General features: G+C 47.8%; 1 protein-coding gene across 1 annotated transcript; it reads right to left on the bottom strand.

Moving 5' to 3' along the window:
* Positions 1 to 2771: 2771 nt before the first annotated feature.
* Positions 2772 to 3845, bottom strand: RHOB (ras homolog family member B). The gene is given in 1 exon segment (NM_001287052.1): positions 2772 to 3845. A coding segment is annotated over 1 exon segment (591 nt). The 5' UTR covers positions 3423 to 3845; the 3' UTR covers positions 2772 to 2831.
* Between the last annotated feature and the right edge of the window lie 18335 nt (positions 3846 to 22180).

The following is a 22180-nucleotide window of genomic DNA, read 5'->3' as shown; positions in this document are numbered from 1 at the left end:
TGGCTGCGCAGGAGGCCCTGTTCTGGCCAGGTTTAAGTGGGTGAAAGGCCACCGGCAACCAGGTTTGCCTCACACAACAAAAGCCCTTGGGAGTCTGGGGAGAAACAGGGAATAGAAGCCCCAAGCTTTAAAGCAAATGACTTCAGGGACGCTTGGGTGGCTCAGTGATGAGCACCTGCCTTCGGCTCAGGGCATGATCCCAGGGTCCTGGGATCAAGCCCCACCCACATCAGGCTCCCTGCAGAGAGCCTGTGTCTCTGCTTTTCTCTGTGTCTCTCATGAATTAAAAAAAGAAAGAAGAAAAGAAGAAAAAAGAAGAAGAAGGAGGAGGAGGAGGAGGAGGAGGAGGAGGAAGGAGAAAATGACTTCAAAAAGAAACTTCTGGGTCTCTGCCCTGAGTGGAGAGGGAAATAGGGAGAAGTAGCAGCTAAGTGCAAGAAAGCCAGAAAGTGCTGATTTCAAAAACAAAACCACACCTCTTAGGTAGGTGGGGAGGGGAGCCACTTTCCCTGGCAGCTGCTGAGAGTTGGCAGGTTTGAGCCATCACACCCAGAGCAGGATTCTCATGTGGCCTCCAAATATAACTGCCCTGCCCCACTGGTTCTGAGACCCCCTGCAGCTGGCTAGGTGTCTGAAATTGGAGCTCATCTTGATCAAATCTCTAAATGTGGCTGCCCTAACCTTAAATAACAGCCACCCCAAACATCCAGTGTTCCGTCCATGATATGGCCATTCTCTGAACTTAGAGTACAGCATTCTAGGTTCTGTATAGACATACACGCGGATCAAAGTTCAACGATTGAAGAATCCGGTCACGATTGCGGCTCTCCCCCAACTTCCACCCCAGAGCTCCAGTCCCAAAAGCAACCACCTATAATCTTGTATGAGGTGCTGTGGAACCCTCCCTTTGAGGATGTGAAGGGAACCCCATAACCAGCCTCCTAGACAGGCCCCACACCTGTGATTAAGAAAAAAATGTGAATTAAATTTAAAGTGCAAAATTTTAAAAATTTTCAAGTTTCAAGAAGTAGGAGGCAAAGGCCCCACAGATTTAGACGCGGTGTTTTAAAGACATACAGACAGTGCACATTAAGTCAAAGGCTTGGGCACTGGGTGGCTGGGCGCCCCAGTCAGTCACCTACCCCTGGGATGGGGACGGGAGTAACTAGTCTCCCCTGGCCACCCAACCCTCACTCATCCCCCAAAGGGATTTTGGCCTCATTTACCACAAATGCTATCAGGGAAATGGGAGTGGTAGCCAGAGAGTATCTTGTCTGGCAATAGTCACCCCTTGCCCCAAATTCAAGAGGATAAATTCTTACACACTATTAAATCACAGGAGCCATTTTATAAATGTCATCATCATAGTCTTTTAATATTTTACATAAAAAACTGTATACACAGCTTATAGAACTTTTATGTAAACATCATAAGCTCACCACTTTGTCATTTGTCAGTTTATTTAAAAAATAAAAAAACAAGACAACAATTTAGTAGAAGTACCACTGGGTGGGGAAGGGAGGGTAAGAAAGGAGAGGCTAGGGGCAGGTTCATTCTCTGTACAGAGATGCAGAGAAAATTTCACATAGCTTTTGAGACTGCCTTGTGAAGAAAAAAAAAAAAAAAAAAAAGGAAGGGGGAGTTAAATAGGTCCCAATACTTGTTACTGCCCTTTATCAAAATAGTGCGCATACCTGCACAAATAAAATCGCAAAACAGTGTTGCCACTTTTTCTAGAAAACAAAAATTAGTGGTTTCTTTTTTCTCTTTGTTTTTTTAAAAGTCATCATCTTTAAAAAAAAAACAAAACAAACAAAACACCAGAAGTAGATGAGGTTACAGCGTACAGGGGTGGTCAGAATGCTACTTTCTTATGCAAATGACAAGTGCATTAAGTGTCAAACAATAAAACAATTGTGCAAAGAATTCTTTCCAAAAAAAAAAAAAAAAACCCGAACAAGTTTTAGCTTTTAAATAAATCAAATAACATCAGTTTCTTGGACTGAACGATTTCCACTTGTATGACAGGCACAAAGTTCGCTTATGGCAAAAGAAAGACCCAAAGCACTCTCTCCCTCCTCCGGCCCAGGGCTGGTGAGGGGTGCGCCCGGGGCTGGCCCGCAGGAGACCGGAGTCTGGAAGCTGTGTCCTCGCAGCCCCACGGCAGTCGCAAAGGTTTTCCCAGGGGTTGGAAAGCTGGCCAAGTCCTGTTCACGCTTGGATGGGCGCCCGCCCCAGGGTGGGCCGGAGCTGTTCTAGCGCCCTGTCACTCCACCCACCGCCACCATTAAATAACACCATCCTACCTTCGAAAATAAAATTATATCTATATTTATAGAACACCCCGTCCTCCCCAGCCCCCCGCCCCCCCGCAGTTCCCGCGGTCTATGTTACACACAAGGGACAGCGGCCGCTCGCCGCTTCTGGGCGAGCATCTGCTGGGGCGCGGCCGCACCCCGGCGCCAAGCTCTCCTCCGGGGACCAGAGGCGGGGGCGGGGGGACGTGGGGCGGGGAAATCGCACACACACACGGCCGCACGCTCCGAAGCGGCTTGGCTCTTCGGGAAAGGGCGCTCAGGGGCCCTCGGCACTCAGCAGGCGCCCGGGCCGGTGCAGCACAGCCGGGCGCGCAGAGACGCTGGAGAGGGGGCGCCCGCGGCCGGGGCCCGAGCCGCCGTCGGGCGGTCCGCTGGGGGCCTCGGGGAGGGCGCGGGTCTCCCCGTCTTCGGGCTCGAGGCTGGAGGGCGGGCGGCGGGGGGGGGCGGCGGGGGCGGGCCCGGGAGGGGGCGCCGCGCCGGCGGGGGCAGGGGCAGGCGGGGCGGGCGCGGCCCTCATAGCACCTTGCAGCAGTTGATGCAGCCGTTCTGGGAGCCGTAGCGCTTCTGCAGCGCGGCGCGCGTGGCCGTCTCGAAGACCTCGCGCACGCCCTCCTTGGTCTTGGCCGAGCACTCGAGGTAGTCGTAGGCTTGGATGCGCACGGCCATGGCGCGGCCGTCATCCGTGCGCACCGGTTCCTGCTTCATGCGCGCCAGCTCCGTGCGGACGTGCTCGTCGCTGCGCAGGTCTTTCTTGTTGGCCACCAGGATGATGGGCACGTTGGGGCAGAAGTGCTTCACCTCGGGCACCCACTTCTCGGGGATGTTCTCCAGCGAGTCGGGGCTGTCCACGGAGAAGCACATGAGGATCACGTCGGTGTCCGGGTAGGAGAGTGGCCGCAGGCGGTCGTAGTCCTCCTGGCCCGCCGTGTCCCAGAGCGCCAGCTCCACCTGCTTGCCGTCCACCTCGATGTCGGCCACATAGTTCTCGAAGACGGTGGGCACGTACACCTCGGGGAACTCGTCCTTACTGAACACGATCAGCAGGCACGTCTTGCCGCACGCGCCGTCGCCCACCACCACCAGCTTCTTGCGGATGGCCGCCATGAGCGGGCCGGGCCGGGCAGCAGGAGGGGGCCCGCGGACGCCGCGCCGCCGTCCCGCTCGCCGCTCGCCGCTCGCCGCTCGCCGCTCGCCGCTCACCTCGGGCTGCGCGCTGCGGGCGGGCGTCGGCGGCTGCACCCGGGCCCCGCGGCGGCGCGACCTCTCGCTGCGCTCGGGCTGCCGCGGCGGGGGCGCGGGGGCATAGGGCGCGCCGTGCGTCTCCGAGCCGCGCCGCGCCGCGCCGCGCCGGGCGGTGGCCGCTCTCCCCGCCCCGGGCCCGGGGTCCGCGCCTTTGTGCGCCAACGGCGGCGGAGCGGCGGAGCGGCGGAGCGGCGGAGCCGGCCGAGTCCCTCCCCGGCCTCCTCTGGGTCTCGGCCCGGGCCCCGGCAGCGGCACCCGAGAGCCTCGCCTACGGCCGGACTGCGGTGGCAGATGCGGGCTGCGGCCCTAGCGCCCGCTATTTAAAGAGTTCGGCCACTTTCTTAATATAGCCGGCCAATGGGAAGCGAGCCGGCTGAGCTCATCGCTGCGGAGCTCGGCTCTGATTGGCCGCCCGCTGCAGCCCAGGGGCGGGGCCTCCGAGCTTGATTGACGGCCCAGGCCGCGGGGCTGGGAGAGGCGGCGACTGGGGAGTCTGCGCCTGGGCGGGCGCTGCGGGGCTGTGGCCGCAGCGGCCGCGTTCGCCCCTTTTTGCCGCGTTTTCTGCGCGCGGGGCCGGGGCCCCGGGCTGGGGGGCGGGGTGCTGGAGCCCGCGGGGCCTGGGCGAGCGGTTCCGAGACAGGCAGCACTCTGGGGGGCGTTGGCGACTCCCTCCCACGCGGAATTGTCCCGCTTCCGTGCAAACTCCCAGCGGCGGCCGGACCCGTGGGGGAGGGAGCGGCCCCTTTAAGCGGGTTTGTTTTTAAATAAACTCACGCACACACGCATACACACTACACGCTTGTTTCCAAGGAAGGTTTTGTTCTCTGCTTTCAGAAGCGGCCCCTTCCCTCGTCTAGGCCACCTCTCCCAACTCCTCCCCCCCACTCCTCCCCGCCCCCCCCACCCCCACTGCCGCGGTACCCTTCCAGGTTTGGACCCCGGAGGCCAGAGTGGGCCTGGGCCCGGCCTCCAGCTCTTCCCAAGTCCTATCAGTCCCCCTTCCTCCTCCACCCCCCACCCCCCCATCTCCAGGTGAACATCTGGGAAGGGGGGGACCATGAAAAAGGGAGGTTGGGGCTGCTTGCAGGACTTGATGTCCACTTGGAGGAAGTTACCAGGCAGAGAAAGGCAGCTTCGGCCCTGGTTTGCATGATGAATTCGGATCCTGGTAGTCAGGCTGAGAACTGTGCTGAAGTAAATAGCACAATAAAATCAACGGCCTCCCAGCCCACTGGGCAAGAAGAGGATGAGGCCTGAGGCCGGGGAGAGAGGGGCAGACAGGGAACTTGCAGGCGAGGACACAGCAAATCAGTGTCCGGTGGGGTGCTAGTTCTTCTGCTAGTTCTTCTTCTGGGCTTGACTCATCTAGCACAGAGTCTAGTATAGAAGGACCTAAGGCAAAGGATTTCACAGGACAGAAGAAGGAGGCAGGGGGACAGGGAGAGGGCTTGGTGCCAAGAAGGAAGAGCTTGAAAAAAAAACAGAACTGTGGGAAACAATAAGACAAACTCTAAAAACAGAGACTAGGTTGATGTGACTGCACTTGATGGAAAGAGAGAGAGAATTGAAATTCAGGTTGAGGCCAATCATGGAGGGCTAAAATGCCAACTGCACAGATTGGGCCATGTCCATCAAGACACAGTGGGATGTTTTATTGGTTTTTTAGCAAAGGAGAACCCCACACATCATGTTGAAATTAAGGCTTCGTATTTCTGCCTCTGTCTCTTAAGACTGGAAGCTGGTAGAGAGCCAAGATTTTGTCTTAACCTCAGCATCCTGAAGACCTACATGGCTGCGCCTATGAAAGAATCCAGTAAATGACTGTAGAGAAGAATTCCACTTAAATGCTCAGGAACTCAGAACTTTCTGGCATCTCCTACCTCAGGTTCCAGGCTCTCTGTTAATAACCATCCAACCAAGCCCATGGAGCCAGCTGTAACTAAGCTGTGGTGTGTTTTCCCGTATGATTTACATGTTGAGTTCTGGGTCTCTACGTGAACACCAAAGATATATCAAATTAAGTAAGACAGTAGTGCCCTAATCCCTAGAGCCTGTCCTGTGGGGAACAAATTGAAATGCCCAAAAGGGCTTCCCTCACACTAGATATAAGCTCCACTGTTTTCCTTTTTCAGATCTAAGGAACTAAATTATCAGCAAGTAAATGATTTTTCGACAATGGGTTTCCATGGAAGAAAAGAAGGGGTTTTTGATCATTGGTTTAGGGTTCCTGTCCGGAAACTTTTTTTTTTTTTAGCCTATTAAAAAAATCTTATCTAAATTTTTCTTCTTTTAGTCAAAACCTTTTATAGGTGTATTGTTAACACGGCTTTCCTTTATCTTAATATAGCTTGGGAATCTTGGTGGTGTCCTTAAGCTTCAAATATTAAACTATCAAACAAAACTTTGTACCATGTCTTTTTTGAAAAACCAAAATACAAAGAATCAGGAAGAGGGATTCGATTCACTCATTTCCTGATTCTCAGACATAATATATGAGTGTTCCAAGCCTGAACTTGAGTATGGCAATAATTTCTAAAAATACTCAGTTGGTAAATATGCCAAAGTAAACAAATAGAAAAATCCGTGTTCTGCAGCAAGTTCTCTTCATGGTGTTCATTTTTATGTCCGGGATACGTTGACAGGCTCTTTGGCAACGGACTACTCCGAAGACTGCACCACTCAGAGGATAAACTTTTCCAAACTAGGTGATGTGCCAGGCAGGCTCCTCCCTGCCTCCCCCCTCCCCGCACAGGACACGCCTACTGAAAGGCCAGGGCAAGGATTGGCCCATGAGAAGAATTGTTAAAAATTACCTTTATTAACATACAGACTCACTGTATGACAGATACCTGCACCAGTGAGAGAGAGAAATTACCTCCCAGACAAAAGGGAGATGTTAATCTATCTCCAATCTTCAGTTCAATTTATTTGGGGTTTTGTTTTGTTTTGTTTTTGTCCAGTGTTTCCTACAGATCCTGCAAATCACCCCTCAACTGCTCTCAGACAAGATCAGAGACTGGAATGTTCATTAGATTTTAGTGCCACCTTGTGGCAATCTTAATAGGTTTCCCCCCCTTCCCCACTTTAAAAAAAAAAGAAAAAAATATATATATAGTATATGTATATAGATAATGCATCTATGATTATAAAAAATTTTATCTAGTTAAAAAGCATGCAGTTTATGATTATTTTTATTTTAAGATTTTTTTCACAGGATGTCAAACTCTAGAGTTTTACAAACAGATTCTTTAGAAATTCTTCACATATATATTTTTATATATGTATATAATCATATCTATTTATACACACCTACAACTATTTTCATATACACTTAAGAAATTAGTTCCTTCCTAAATAGTAACTTCTTTTTTTTTTTTCCATGTAGGCTCCACACAGTGGAGCCCAAACTGGAGCTTGAACTCATGACCCTGAGATCAAGACCTGAGCTGAGATCAAGAGTCCAATCCCTAACGAGTGAGCCACCCAGGCACCCCTAAATAGTAACTTCTAAAAGAGATTTGAGGAAAGAGATTAAAAGCTGTGGAATCTCACTAATTTACGTAACGATGGACTTCATTTGCCCTAAATACAATATACAGAAATGTAAAACAACTTTAACTTCAAAAATCATTTTTCCCCAGTTCAGAAAGCAATTATTGGATATTCTGTTATTATTAGAAGTAATAATGATTTCTTTACCAATATGCATTTACTAGGAAGCAGCAATGCCATAGACAATCCTGACAGCATTTGATTTTTAAATTTTTTCCCACTTTAAGGAGTAGCTTAAAGTCTCTAGGACTATTGTCAACCTTCCATCTCAGTGCAATGAGTTTTGAAAAGGAAAAGGCTCTTCTAAGACTACCCATGCAATTGCAATGTAGGAAAACCAAGATGGTCCCATCTGGTCCATCTGGTTCCATTCAGCCATGAATTACACAGCTGAGTCTTCCAGCTACTTTCTGAGGTCTCCAGCTATGAGCCACAGCAGGTAAAATATCTCTCTCCTACCCTGGGCTTGTGGTTCAATGTGACCCAGGCCTAAGGGAAGGCTGGGCTCCTAGGAGTTTAGCTGTAGCTAAACTGTTAAACTACAGAATGTGTGCAGTGAACTTGGATCAGACACACCTGTCGGTCCAGCCCAGGGCCAACTCAAGGGGAGTAGAAGGTGGGCAGTGGGACAGCTCCTAATCACTCTAAAATTGGGCTGTGTCACAGTCCAGGAGCTGTTAGCTCTATGTGGCCGTTGAGCACTTGAAATGCTGCTCATGCCACCAAAGAGCTAAGTTTTTAATGTTATCTGATTTTAATTAATGGAAATTGAAATTGAAAGACTGATATGCAGGGTGGAGGAAATGGGGGAGATGTTGATCAAAGAGTACAAACTTCCAGTTACAAGATGAATTAGTCGTAGGGATCTGATGGGCAGCATGGTGATTGTAGTTAATAATACTGTATTAACACTTGAAAGTTGCTAAGGAGAGTAGATCATAAATGTTCTCACCACAAAAAAAGAGATGGTAATTATGTGACATTTCGTGGAGGGGTTAGCTAACACTGTGGCTATGGTGATAATCATTTTGTAATATGCAAGTGTATCATATCAACACTTAATAAGTGTACACTTAGAACTTACCCAATGTTTGATGTCAATTACATCTCCATAATGATGGAAAAAGAAAGATTTGAATGAATACTGGCATAGGCCACAGAAAACTAAAAAAAACAAACAAACTGATATTTAATTCAGTTATTGGGAAACTTTTACAAATGTTTGAAACAACTTAGGTATGTGAATCTACATTTTCCTACTGGAAATTTTATGAAGTCTAAATACAGATTGGGTATTTTCAATGAAAATTTAGCACCCAAATTAAGATGTAAACATGTAAAAAAAAACATGTAAAATAGTCCATTAATAATTTTTATATTAATTACATATTGAAATGATAATATTTTAGATATAGTGAATATGATTTGTAAGTGTATTAGATTTAATATGTTGATATGCTTGGATATATAATTCAAACTAACTTACTTCTTTATGATTTTTAATGTAACAACTAGAAAATTTTAAATCACGCACATGTTTCACATTACACATCTATTGGATGACACTGCTCTAAAATGTCTACAAGTCCATGGAGCTCTGTGGCTACTCCTTCATGCATCATCTCTGGGAGTCACTTTTGTATGAGCCCCCTGAAGCCTGTTAATTTTCCTGTGGGTATGATGTCCTTTTATTTGTGCCAAACTCACTGCTGGATTTCATTTCAGAGAGCCCAGACACTTAGCTGCACACTGTGGTTGGGACCATCTGGAGCCTCCCTACCCGCCCTTCCCTCAAGGCTCTGCAGGCCAGGCACCCCCCCCCCCAATGCCTTTCATCTGCGCCCTGCCCCCAAAGCAGCTACCCTTCCCTAGAATGTTCAACTCTCATCCCAACCCCAACACCGGGAAGTGTTGTCTTGAACGGTAGAGGCTGTTTGGCGTTTCTCTATGGTGACATATTTTCCTTTCCAAAAAAGAGAATAAAAATCTAGTCCTTTTCCAATTTTGGTAGTACAGTAGGGGCTGTTGGTTGTTCTCTGGAACTCTCACATCAAACCTCAGTCCTCTCAGTGTAATGCAGCAAACACGGATAGAGGAGGGAATGGGGGAGGGGAAGTGAGGGCACAAAAGATGAGTAAAGCATTTGGACCATCCTGTAAAGACACACACACACACACACACACACACACACACACACGCACAGAACCCCCACTGTGGGTTAAAATATCACTAATATGTAAATAAAGGGTGGAGAGGACTTCACACAGGAGGTCACATTTGAGCATGGCCTTGACAAACAAGTAAGGTTTTTCCAGAATAAAGAGATGCCCATTGGCACCATCTAAAGCACTGACTGTGTAGCTATTATGTGCACAAAGCTTCCCATCAGAGCCATTTGATGAGAAGGGAGAAGCAGCAACGGACAGAAGGAGAAAAATATTCCTCCTTCTACACATAAGACTTGCCTATGACAGCAGCCCTGTGAGGCCTGCCTTGCCCTGAGGACAGGAGGGCAGAAAGGAAAGAGAAAGGTCACAAGAACCTCCCATTATCTACCAAGGTCATTACAGAAACCGCCCCAGCAAATGCTTGCCAGTTCTGTGGCATATGCTGAGATTGCATGTACATTTGTTACTTCAGCAAAAGCTCTGGGAAAGTAGTGTGGGGATGCAGTAAGCAGAAGGGAGGGGAGCCTCACACTGGGAGGCTGGAGACCTGCCTTCCAGACCTTCTACTTTCTAGCTACCCAGCCTTGGGCTCACCCTCTCTTCTGGGACTCAATCTCCCCATGAGGCATTGAACTCCAAGGCTAGAAACTCAGGTGTCCACAAGGGTCCTGCAGGTCGTATAACTGTGTAAGACACTGGGGAGTGGTGGAAACTGGGAGGAACTGGAGACCAGGCTGTATCTAAGTTATCAAAGTCCAGGGCACCTGGGTGGCTCAGTGGTTGAGCGTCTGCCTTGGGCTCAGGACATGATTCTGGAGTTGTGGGATCGGTCCCATATTGGGCTATCAATAGGGAGCCTCCTTCTCCCTCTGCCTATGTCTCTGCCTCTCTCTGACTCTCATGAATAAATAAACAAAATCTTTGAAAAAAACAAAGTAAGTTATCAAAGTCCAGAATTGAAAAGCAAACTATTGCATTGCCCGAAAAAGACAAGCAGTGCAGGCTAGATTTGGCCAGCAGAACCCATTTATGAACCCTGACTAGATAGATTTCATTATTAATGACTCAAAGGGGGCTTACCCACAGAAAAGAATATCATCAATCCTTTCGTAAAGTGAAAAAAACTTTATAAAGCAAAAAAAAAAAAAAAAAAAAAAAAGTTTTGTATTTAATTTTGTTATCCAAGAACTTATTTCTCTGAATTGCTTAAACAGAAGTCCAAAAGATGAAATATTCCAAAGTATGCAATCTAGGGAAATGTGGTCCGACATAAGAATAAGTTATTCTCACAGCCGAGAAGGGGGTAGCATTCAGTTGAGGGGGGAGGAGGTGTTACCCCCTTATAACAAACCAGAGAGCTAAAACACCAAGGTTTTTTTTCTCTTCCTTGTTTCCAGTCGTGAAAGCAAATGATCTAATAAAAGTATTCATACAGAGATGATTCACTTCTTGTTATCTTATGATGTCAGAATTTTGCAATAGGGAGGAGTTGAATTCACAATGGATTTCCACACTCCAATGTGGTTCCAGTGAAGATGTGCCTGTGGCTATTTATAGCATGAGACAGAGCCTGTATTAGGAGCCCCTGCTCAGAACCGGAATGTGGGGAGCAGACAACACAATCGTGAGGAGGCAGTGATGGATATGCTTCATCCAGCCCTCCCTGGGCCTCTGCTTCCACTCCAGCCATGCAGTGGGTGGAACATGGCTCAATAAAAGAAATCATTTCTTCTTGAGGGCCTCCCATCAGAAAGAAGCGAGTGGGAAATCTCTCTCTTTGACAGCTCTGTTGAAACTGCTCCATCTTTGAAATGTGGAGTTGTGTGATTGCTACTCATCTTGGTCACAGCTTGGTATGCTAAAGAAAGGAGTAGATACATTTATAGTTTGGAAATCTCAGTGATATGCCTACAAAGTGAATGAATTTCATTCAGTCCACTACTATGTGTTAGCTGCCTCCCACATGCCAGGACCTAGGGTATGGACCTGGCTGCCAGGCTTTAAGGAGCTCAGGGACTTAGCATATGTGGCATCTCACAGCTGTTGAACTTCCAGTGTCTCAATGAGGTAGAGGCAGGGCTTGAACCTAGCAGATATGATGACATCCACTTCTGTCATTCAATCATTTGTTCTGCAAACATACTCAGTGCCACCAGTGGGACACAGGAGGAATCTGTGCAGGAGCTCCAGTCCATAAATATGAGTGGCAACACTCAACAATAGTTATAACAACTAAGCTGAATACTTCAGTCTAGTGTGGTAAGTGCTACAATGGGTGGGCACGGGGGAGGCGCCTGAGGAGGTCAGAGAAGGCTTGAATTAACTGGTACCTTGACACTTTGGTGGCCTTCAATGAACCACATCCCCTAGTATTCATCGCTTTGTGTGGTCCCCTCCCATGATGAGCCTGAGTTTGGCCATGTGACTAGATTAGGCCAAGGGGACATCAGCAAGAATGATGTAAGTTGCAGCTTGATAAGTACTCACACATTCTTTTTGGAACCTGGCTGCCATGTTTTTAAGGAAACTCAATCCACCAAGTGGACAGGACTATATAGAGGAGAACTGGACCCCTGACCAACAATCTCAGCTAAGCTCCAGCTAGTGGTCAGCACCAACTGCCAGCTATGTGGGTGGGGCCATTTGAACCTTCCTTCCTGACACCTCAGCCAACACCATGGGAAGTAGAACTGCCGGAGTCGACCCACAGAATCCTGAGACATAAATTGTTGCTATCTTAAGCCACTGTGTTTTGGGGTGGTTTATTCCATAGCAATGGATAACCTAAACAAGCTGAGTCTTGATGGTGGCACAGAAGTTAGCCAGGCCAAGGCAGGAAAAGAAGGGCATTCTAGAGTATGAAGGCATGAGATAATATAACATATTCAGGTACTGGGCAGATCAATATGGCAGGCATATGGGGCATAGAGTAGAGAGAAGCAATTGCTGGAACTGAGGAGACTGGCTGAGCTCAGACCAGAGCATCTGCAGATGAGTGAGGAATTCCAAAACCACCCCTGGGTTCAATGATTCGCTCAGGGGACTCACAGGACTCAGCGGATGGCTGTACTCACAGCTGTGATTTATTAGAACAACAGGATGCCAAGCAAGATTAGCAAAAGGAAAGATATATGGGGCAAAGTCTGGGGGGAAACCAGGTGCAAGGGAAATTGTCTTTCTTGAGGGTGCTGTGTCCTCTCCCAGGGAGTCACACAGGACACACTCACTTCCCCCAGTAGTGAGTTGTGACAACACATGTAAAACACTGCCAACCAAGGAAGCTTGTTAAATAATCAGTGCCTGGGACTTTTGCTGGGGGCCATGATGCTTAATTTTTTATGTCAACCTGGAGAAGACATGGTGCCCATTGTTTGGTCAAACACCAATCTAGAGGTTGCAGTGAAGGTACTTTTCAGATGTGATTAATATATAAATCAAAAGATTTTAAGTAAAGCTGATTACTCTCCACAATGTGGATGGGTCTTATCCAACCAGCTGGGAGACCTTATGGAACAAGCCCGAGGTTTCCCGAAGAACAGAGAATTCTCCTGGAGACTGCAGCAGAGACGCCCAGCCTGTGTTTCCAGCCTACTGCCCTGCAGAATTTGGGCTCCACTCTGAATTTCCAGGCTGCCAGTCTGCCCTACAGATCTCAAAGTTGCCAGCCCTCACAACTGCATGAGCCAATTCCTTAAAATGAATCACTCACTCTCTCTTTATATGTATGTGTATCCCGTTGGTTATTTTTCTCTGAAGAACTGTGCTAAGTATCCTCTACCAGGCATGTGCTCAAATTCCAGACTCCCAGAAGAAACCAGGTATTTAGCATAAACTATAGTGTTTGCACAAACAGTCTAGGCAGCATGTGGGGGATGGCCCAAAGAAGGGGCAAGTAGGGAAGTAGGCTTCCAGGTCTCAGGCCTGTCTGGTCAACCAGGCAGGGCAAGGATGGAGAGAATGGGGTATATTTAAGAAAACAACAGGATATGTTGAAGGTATGTTCCCACTTCCAGGCTGTTACTTCCCCTCCTAGTCAGTGAGAGCCTCAGAGAGGGTGAGGGTGTGTGTGTGTGTGTGTGTGTGTGTGTGTGTGTCCGTGTGTGTCCATGTGTGTCTGTGTGTCTGAGTCTGTGTCTGTATCTGTGTGTTGGGGCCTTCTCACCTCCCATACCAGCCCTCCTGGGACAGATCTGTGTCCATTGAGGTTCCTCTCTGGAACCCTGAGCCCCCCAACCCCCCAAGGGCCTTGCCCTGTCTCTCTCCTCCCACCACAACCCACATGGAGCTCGAGGAGCCCTAAATGCCAGGAGGGCCCAAAGACACATAGGGAATCTCAAAGCTGAGAGGGATTCTAAGAATACAGTCCTAGGCTTGTACTACTCCAAGTGTGGTTCATGGACCAGCAACATTAGCATTTCTTGGAAGCTTGTTGGAGATAGAGAGTCTCAGGCCCCAGCCCACCCCGGGCCTCTACAGAATCAGAACCTAGAGCTCTACAAAGTATCCAGGGGATTCATAAAAACAGTCAAGTCTGAGAAGCACTGGCCTCGGCCTGTCCTCCGCCTACAGAGCTAGAGGAAGCATGGTGGTGGTGGTGGTTCAGGTGAGCACATGCTGTGCGGCGGGCCTGCAGCTTCACCTGGGTCTGCAGCTTACTATCTGGGTAGTCCTGAGCATCATCTCCTTCTGCGTCAGTTTCTCAGCTATGAATCGGGGCGTTAATAGTGCCTCCCTCACTGGGCTCTTGTGTGTTAAATGAGTTATTGCATGTAAAGCATTTAGAACAGTGCCTGGGGATCCCTGGGTGGCTCGGTGATCTAGCACCTGCCTTCGGCCCAGGGTCTGATCCTGGAGACCCGGGATCAAGTCCCACATTGGGCTCCCTGCCTGGAGGCTGCTTCCCCCTCTGCCTGTGTCTCTGCCTCCCTCTCTGTGTCTCTCATGAATAAATAAATAAAATATTAAAAAAAAAAAAAAAGAACAGTGCCTGGCACATGCTAAGTACCTAGAAACTGTTAGCTGTCATTCCTGAGGGGTCATCCAGCTTCTGCTTGTCCTGCCCCCACCCATCAATACATGCACACGTACTCCCCCACTGACAGGCCAGGGGAACAGCCATTCCTCACTTAGACTGTGTGATGGGAGAAGACCCGTCCTGTAGCTCCTGGAAGCTGTGTCCAAGGTGACACAGAGGAATCTACAACCTCGTCATAGGACAGCCCTTCAATTTTTGGAAAATGACTCATTCTCCAAGTCTGCTCGTATCCAGGCAGTTCTGGTCCATATAACCCCTCTCTGCAGGCTCTGGCTGCCTTCCTAGGAGTCTGCCTCTGAACACACAGTGTTTTGCCTATACCCTTCTTAAGGGACACTCCTGAGGTCAGGTCACTACTCCAAGGATAGTCTCAACCCTGCCCCTTCAGACTGGATAGTTGTGCAGGACAGGCCACAGAATGGGACTCACCAGCAGAGGTGGTGTCACCACAGTATCATGGGTGGAATGGATTCTGAGCTGCCCAGGAGAGTCCATACGGAGCAGAGAGAATGTAGAACACTCCAACATCCAGGCCAGCACCCAAGGGAAGACCTGGGGAAAGGCAAGGCCCTTCGGTGGGCTCCCAGAATCATGAGAGGCTGCCCAACAGTCCCTCCAATCTCTGTGAATCAACTTCCGCCACGTTCCTACTCATGGTTAGAGGAGAGCAGAGGGCAGCACATCTCAAATGGGGAATGCTCTGCAATCTCTTGATCACAGTTGAATTTAGAACTTCCTTTTAAACTTTTGGCTGATGTTCTTGAAATGCAAACAAAGTAAGTCCCTAGAAATAATAATGCCAAGGATGATTATAACAGTAGGTTTCATAACTAAGTTTGGGGACATAGTGTTAGCTACTGTTAAGTTCTTGACATGTGTTATTTCATCTTATCGTCACAACAAGCCTGAGCAACGTGTCAATATTGACAAAAGGTGTTAATATTGACAGCCTATTCAGTAGCCTCCTCCTTCTCACTCCTTTTGAGGGGATTCTGGGTTTGCTTGCTGGACCACAGGCTCTTCCTCTGATCATTAGTGGGGAGTAAATTGAAAGGAGCTGAAAGGCTGAATTGACTTACATTTTTGATGGTCCTGGAGCTTCTTCCAGAAAAAAACAACTTGTCCAGAGGTCAGAAAAGTGGTCAAGAGAGAAGTGGGGATAAGAGAAGAGAATTTGGTGACAGGCAGCCTTGAAGACAGAACTCTGGGGAATTTGCTAGGTTAGGAGGACGTTTGGGGGGGTGGGGGGGCGCCTGGGTGTCTCAGTGGTTGAGCATCTGCCTAAGGTTCAGGTCGTGATCCCAGGGTCCTGGGATCAAATCTCACATCGGGCTCCCTACAGGGAGCCTGCTTCTCCCTCTGCCTGTGTCTCTGCCTCTTTCTCTGTGTGTCTCATGAATAAATAAATAAATAAAATCTTTAAAAAGAAAAAAAAAAGAGGATGTTTAGGGAATTTCTATTATGTGTTTTATACTATAGCTCCCCTTTGGCACTTCTTTGGGAGATATATTTATATTTATATTTATATTTATCTTCAAAAATCTTTTTCAGCTGGAGTTATGTATCCTCTAGAAGCGACAGAGCTGAGCTAGAACTGAGCCAGCCAGTTTTATTTGTACTAAACTATTATTATCCTACCAGTTAGAGATAAAGAAGCAGAGATTAGAGAGTTTAAACCACTTGCCTAAGGATGCACTGCCAGTAAATGTCAAAACCAAATTCCATTGAGCAATCTGTGCTGGTGGACAGCTACCACCTACTACGGTGGTTGGAGGACCATGAAAACGCATTGCTATTTCTAGGCTCGTCTGGGTCAAGGGTTTTCTAGTTGCCCCATCACACACAGGAGTGACTCCAGAACTCTTGGGTTGTGAATACCATTTCGTTCACTCCCTTCCTGAAGCATGTTTCCTAAATCGTCCCCCATCCTCCTTTCCCTCCCCACTTCCAGAAGCAGGCCTCTAGATGTGCTTCTCCAATCAGGCAGTGTGTCTGCACAAGTAAACACTCCATGATGTCTTCATCAAGCTTTGACCTTGCACCTTACAGCCAGTGGCTGCCATGGCTAATGAGAGCCTGGCAGGCCTCTCAGGGCACAGCCAGTACAGGAAGTCCTGCCAGAATCATTCACTCCCTCTGTAATCATTTCTTGAGCTCACACTGGGAAAACAGCACTCCCTGGAGGCAATTCTCTTTCCTTTCTCTCTGAAACCCTCCCTTGACTTAAAGCTCTATTGTCATAAAATAAAATTAGGCATGCCATGGACCTCTTATGTTGTATTACTTCACCCCACGTGGTGGCAGAGGGCTGCCAGGAAGCCAGTGTTGAAGTGATTAGACTGTAGGAAAGATAGAACTGACCGATAGGAATAGGGAAGGGGGGGCTTTTATATTTTTTATCACATAATGGTTCAAGCATAAGAAAAATATAAAGAATAAATCTGCTACCCAGCTTTCGGCAAAAAGAAAAAAATCTGCTGTGAATTTCTCTAAAATATACCAAATCATTTTGGTACAGATGACACTACGGGGTACCCCTCCTCAATCCTGTTCCTCACCCTCCTTCTCTCAAATATGTTGTTTAATATCCCCACGCATATATTTATTCATTTAGTAGACACAAATGTGTCTTAAAGATACATGGTAGTGTTTTGCATGTTTTAAATCTTTATACAAATGATGTTGTGCTTTATAGAACTTCTGCAATTTTCTGTTTTTATTCAGTGCTTTTTTTTGAGATTTGGTTATGTTAATACATGAAGTTCTTATTCATTCATTTTGCCTACATGGTATTCCACTTTGTAAATATTTATGCATTCCCTTGTTGTTGGGCATTTGGGCTATTTCCAAGTTTTTTCTGCTACAATTGTTTTTAAAAAGAGACAACAGCTCCAAATGGAGTTACTTGTGCTTAAGCCTCATGTCAGCAAACCAGACTTAACATCTAACCTAAATGTAGTTTCAGCCTCTCCAAGGAATGTAACCTTCAGGTTGATCTGAAATTACCCTAGTAATTACCCTAGCACTAGTGAGGTAATCTGCTCAATAGACCCCTTCCAAGCCCCGTAGGGAAGTGACCTTGCCTGAAACAATCCACTCTTTGCTAGAAACGTCCTTTTCCTGCCACCTTCTGCCTGTAAAAGCCTTTCATTTTGTACAGCCCTTCAGAGCTTTCTTTGATCTGCTAGATGGGATGCTGCCTGATTCATGAATTGTTAATTGAAACCAATTAGATCTTTAAATTTACTCAGTTGAATTTTTTTTTTTTAATTGCTGCACTGACCAATTGGATAGGCCAATATGTACATACAGAAGAGTCTCTAGGAAATAGGCCTTTGTCACAGGAAGGAGCTTTTCTTTTTTTTTTTTTTTAATTTTTATTTATTTATGATAGGCACACAGTGAGAGAGAGAGAGGCAGAGACACAGGCAGAGGGAGAAGCAGGCTCCATGCACCGGGAGCCCGACGTGGGATTCGATCCCAGATCTCCAGGATTGCGCCCTGGGCCAAAGGCAGGCGCCAAACCGCTGCGCCACCCAGGGATCCCGGAAGGAGCTTTTCATAGGACAAGAATCTTAGGTTACATTTCAAATTTAGAAATTGCAGCCAAGGGCATATGAAATGAGCACAACGACCCTACCTCCCACTTCCACCCTGGGAGCTCCACATCCCTGTTGAGTGAATATAGCCATCATTCCAAGAATATGGTTCCTGACAACACCCTTCCATCCAGACTCAGTGAAAGGCACACATATAGATGCTACTGTGAATCATTTATCTTGTCTGTTTTCCCTTTGGATTTATAATTGGAAATAGTGAAATTCTGGAATGTTCTGATGATTCAGACTGAGTGTGACAGTGAGAGAGTCAGGATGGAGGGCATGACTGTTTAGGGAAAAGGAAATGGATTAATATGCAGAAATTAGCAGGACTAATGTTCCACTCAGCCATTTCTGTGCAATAAGGCACCCAGCAAAGATTTATTATTCTCCCAATTACATGGGTTCCTCTGCTGGTCTTCCTGGCCTTGCTCAGGCAGTTAGTTTCATCAGCTGAGCAGGAAGGCTCAAGAGGGTCCTACTCACATGTCTGGAAATTGGTGCTGTTAGCTGGGTCCCCTTGATTCCTCTCCATTTGGTCCCTCACCCTCTAATAGGATAACCCAGCTCCCTTACACAGTGGTTTGGGACAGCTTTCCAAGAGAGTCAAAGTGGACATGGTAAGGACTCTTGCAGGCAAGGCCTACAACTTACATAGCCTCACTTCTGCCCAATTCTATTTGGCCAAAGAAAGCCACGAGTCCAGTCCCCATTTAAGAAGAGGGCAAGTTGACACCCCTCTTGTTAGGAGGAACAGCAAGGTCCTGGAACATTGAAAAGGACCATGGATTGAATTGCTTCAGCCATATTTGAAAACAATCTCCCACAACTGAGCAATTCAGGCAGAGATGGAAATTTAACACTCACCACTGAGATTTTAGCTAGAGTCTTCTGTGCAACTTCCAAAATAGGTCAGTATGATACCATTCCCATCAGCCTGGCTTTCCTGGCTAGAAGGAGGTGCACAGAGGAATAGAGTTTTAAATTTTTTGATATTGCTGGTTCTTCTCCTCACCTGAAAATCCAATAAGGAACCTACCTTTCACTTTTGTGAATTAGAGAGAGAGAGAGAGAAAGAGCACACAAACAGGGGGAACAGGAAAGGGAGAAGCAGACTTCCCACGGAGCCAGAAGCCTCATGCAGGGCTTGATCCCAGAATCCTGGGATCATGACCTGAGCCGAAGACAGATGCTTAGCCAACTGAGCCACCCAGGTGTTCCTAAATAACTATTTTTAAAGCACCTGGCATGTATAGTACATTATGCTAGCTGCAGGGTATACAGCAGTGAACAGGACAGGTATGGTCCCTAGGATCTCAGAGCATTATTCTATGGGAGAGGAAAAAAGGCATTAAACAATGATTTACACAGTCAGAGTTTTTTTTTTTTTTTTCACAGTCAGAGTTTTAATTAGAATGCTATTAAGCACCACAGGAGGAGGACTAAGGCACGCAGAGAGAAAATATAAGTGGGGGCCTTCAGCGTTAGCATGTCGAGGTCATGGCAAACTCCGAAAGGAAGACACATGAGTGTTTGAGAAATAAGGAGGCATTACACAGGCTAAGGCTGCGGGAGCGTAATAAAAGGATATTTCAAGCAGAAGAAACAGTATGTACTGAGGTCCTAGGGAGGGAAGAAGCCTATGTGTTTGAGGAACTGAGAAATACACAGAGAAAGTGGGAGAGTTGAACAGATGAGACTGGCCAGACCAGGCAGGATCTAGCACACCACGAAAAGGACCTTGGTAAACCCTGGACTGTACCTTTTCCCCTGCAAATTTGTACGTTGAAGCTTTAACCCCACAAAGTGACTGTAATTGGAGACAGGGCCTAAGGAGATAATTAAAGTTAAATGAGGCCATACAGGTCATACAAAATGGGTGTTCTTTTTTTTTTTTTTTAAGATTTTTAAATTTATGGGACCCCTAGGTGGCTCAGTGGTTGAGCATCTGCCTTTGGCTCAGGGCGTAATCCCAGAATCCCGGCATTGAGTCCCATATCAGGCTGTCTGCATGGAGCCTGCATCTCCTCCTTCTGCCTATGTCTCTGCCTCTCTCTGTGTCGCTTGTGAATAAATAAATAAAATCTTTTTAAAAAATTTAAAAAAAAATTTTAGATTTAATTAATTTATTTGAGAGAGAGAGAGAAAGCACGAGCAGGGTGGAGGGGTAGAGGGAGAAGCAGACACTCCACTGAGCAAGGAGCCTGATGTGGGGCTCCATCTCAGCACCCTGAGATCATGACCTGAGCCAAAGGCAGACACTCAACCAACCAAGCCATGCAGGTGCCCATGGGTTTTCTTTTAAGAGGAGGAAGCAGCACCATAGAGCACATGCACAGAGGAGAGGCCACATAAGGACACGTGGCAAGAAGGCAAGCCAAGGAGAAAATCCTCACCAGAAACCAGACCTGCCAACACCTTGATCCAGGGCTACAAAAACAATATGTTTCTGTGTCAGGCACCCAATCTGTGGTGTTTTGTTACTGTAGCCCTCGCAGACCAGCGCAGCATGTGAAATACTGATGTTTATGCTCTTAGAAGAACATTCTGGTTGCTATGTGGGGATGGACCCAAGGAACAAAAACCGTCACTCGAAAAGAAGTTAGGAGGCTATCCGAGAGCTGATGCAGGAGGCGAGGGGGGCCTGTGGCAGGCTGTGGCAGTGGGGATAGAGAGTAGGTGTGTGACAGAGGTAAGGAACATTTAGAGCCAGTGACAGCAGTGGAGGCCTGGCTGGAGGAGATGGGTTGAGGGGTACCAAGGAGGTGAGAAACAGAGAGCAGGGGTCGATTCTTTTAAGAAGTCCATCTGTAAGGAAGGGAAGAGAGACAGGCAACAGATGAAGGGAGGAGGGGAGTTAGGTTTTTTCTTTTCTCTTGTTTTATTCATTTTTCTTCTGAAAAAGTTTAAGTTTTGTTTTCTTACAAGATGAAAGAGACTTAAACATTTTAAAATGCGGATGGGAGGGGCCGGTTGTAAAGGGAAGTGCTGGAGAAGCTTTAGAAAGAAGAGAAGTAAACGTGTCAGGTCCTGCTGGAAGAGGCAGAAGGATCAGGGCCAAACCACAGGTGCTGTAGGGAGAGAGGATGGATGGATGGATGAAATTCGTGCACAGATGAGAAAGTGAGGGAATGAAAAGCTGCCCCCTTTATGCTTTCAACTATCTGGTTGGTTAGAGGTTGTCATGCAGCTGCCACCCATTTTCACCTCACACCCACGTAACCAAGGGAACCTGTCTATGCAGTGAGCTTGGGCCTCTTCCTCTTCCCTCAACGGTTGAGTGTCACTTGGGAGCCTCCGCACAGCCTGGGCAAGAGCCGAGGGAGGGCACTGGTGCATGGTGGTGGGGGCCCTGAAGTTTCTGGGCTCCCCGCTTGCTGTGCCCTCTGGTCCTGCTCACACTTGGAGCCGCACCTCTGTCAGCCACCTCTTCCATCCCACCGGGGGTTGTCGCTCGGCCTCTTCTACCTTATGATGTGGTGGCTCGGACAGGACTCAGTTCATGATGGGTAGTTTTGGCTGCATGGTCACTTGGTGTTCCATCTGTTCCAGGGCCCAGAAGCATGCCAGAAATTGTTTTTCAAAAGGCATTTGTTCTTAACCCCGGAGGGCATGGCCTTGCTCCAGAGCCCCAAAGATCTGCACTGTGATTCTCCCAAGTGAACCTGGCCACAGACTCCACAAGGCATCTTTTCCCACCACGGACACCTTCACCTCCTGTAGGGTCTCCTGGACCCTACAGCCCACAAGGCAGAGGTGTCTGTGACTACAGCCAGGCTGTCCGGTGTATGGGCCTGCAGCCCCGCCAGCCCTTCCCACCCCTCTGGTGACACATGGTGCCCTGAGGGAAGTAGCCAGGAGAATGGAATGTACGTGAACTTTTATTTATTTATTTTTTAAGATTTTTTTTTAAAGATTATTTACTTATTCATAGAGACAGAGAGAGAGAGAGGCAGAGACACAGGCAGAGGGAGAAGCAGGCTCCATGCAGGGAGCCAGACGTGGGACTTGATCCAGGGTCTCCAGGATCACGCCCTAGGCTGCAGGCAGCACTAAACCGCTGCGCCACCGGGGCTGCCCTATTTTTTAAGATTTATTTATTCATGAGAGACAGAGAGAGACAGAGACACAGGCAGAGGGAGAATCTGGATCCCCACAGGGAGCCGGATGCAGACTAGATCCCAGGACCCCAGGATCACGACCTGAACTGAAGGTGTATGCTCAACCACTGAGCCACCCAGGTGCCCTGAATGTGAACTTTTTTTA

The sequence above is a fragment of the Canis lupus genome, chromosome 17 (genome assembly GCF_011100685.1).
Source record: "Canis lupus familiaris isolate Mischka breed German Shepherd chromosome 17, alternate assembly UU_Cfam_GSD_1.0, whole genome shotgun sequence".
In the NCBI taxonomy this organism is placed as follows: domain Eukaryota; kingdom Metazoa; phylum Chordata; class Mammalia; order Carnivora; family Canidae; genus Canis; species Canis lupus.
Note: the sequence above shows the minus strand (reverse complement) of the source record. Positions and strands in the feature narration are given on the sequence as shown.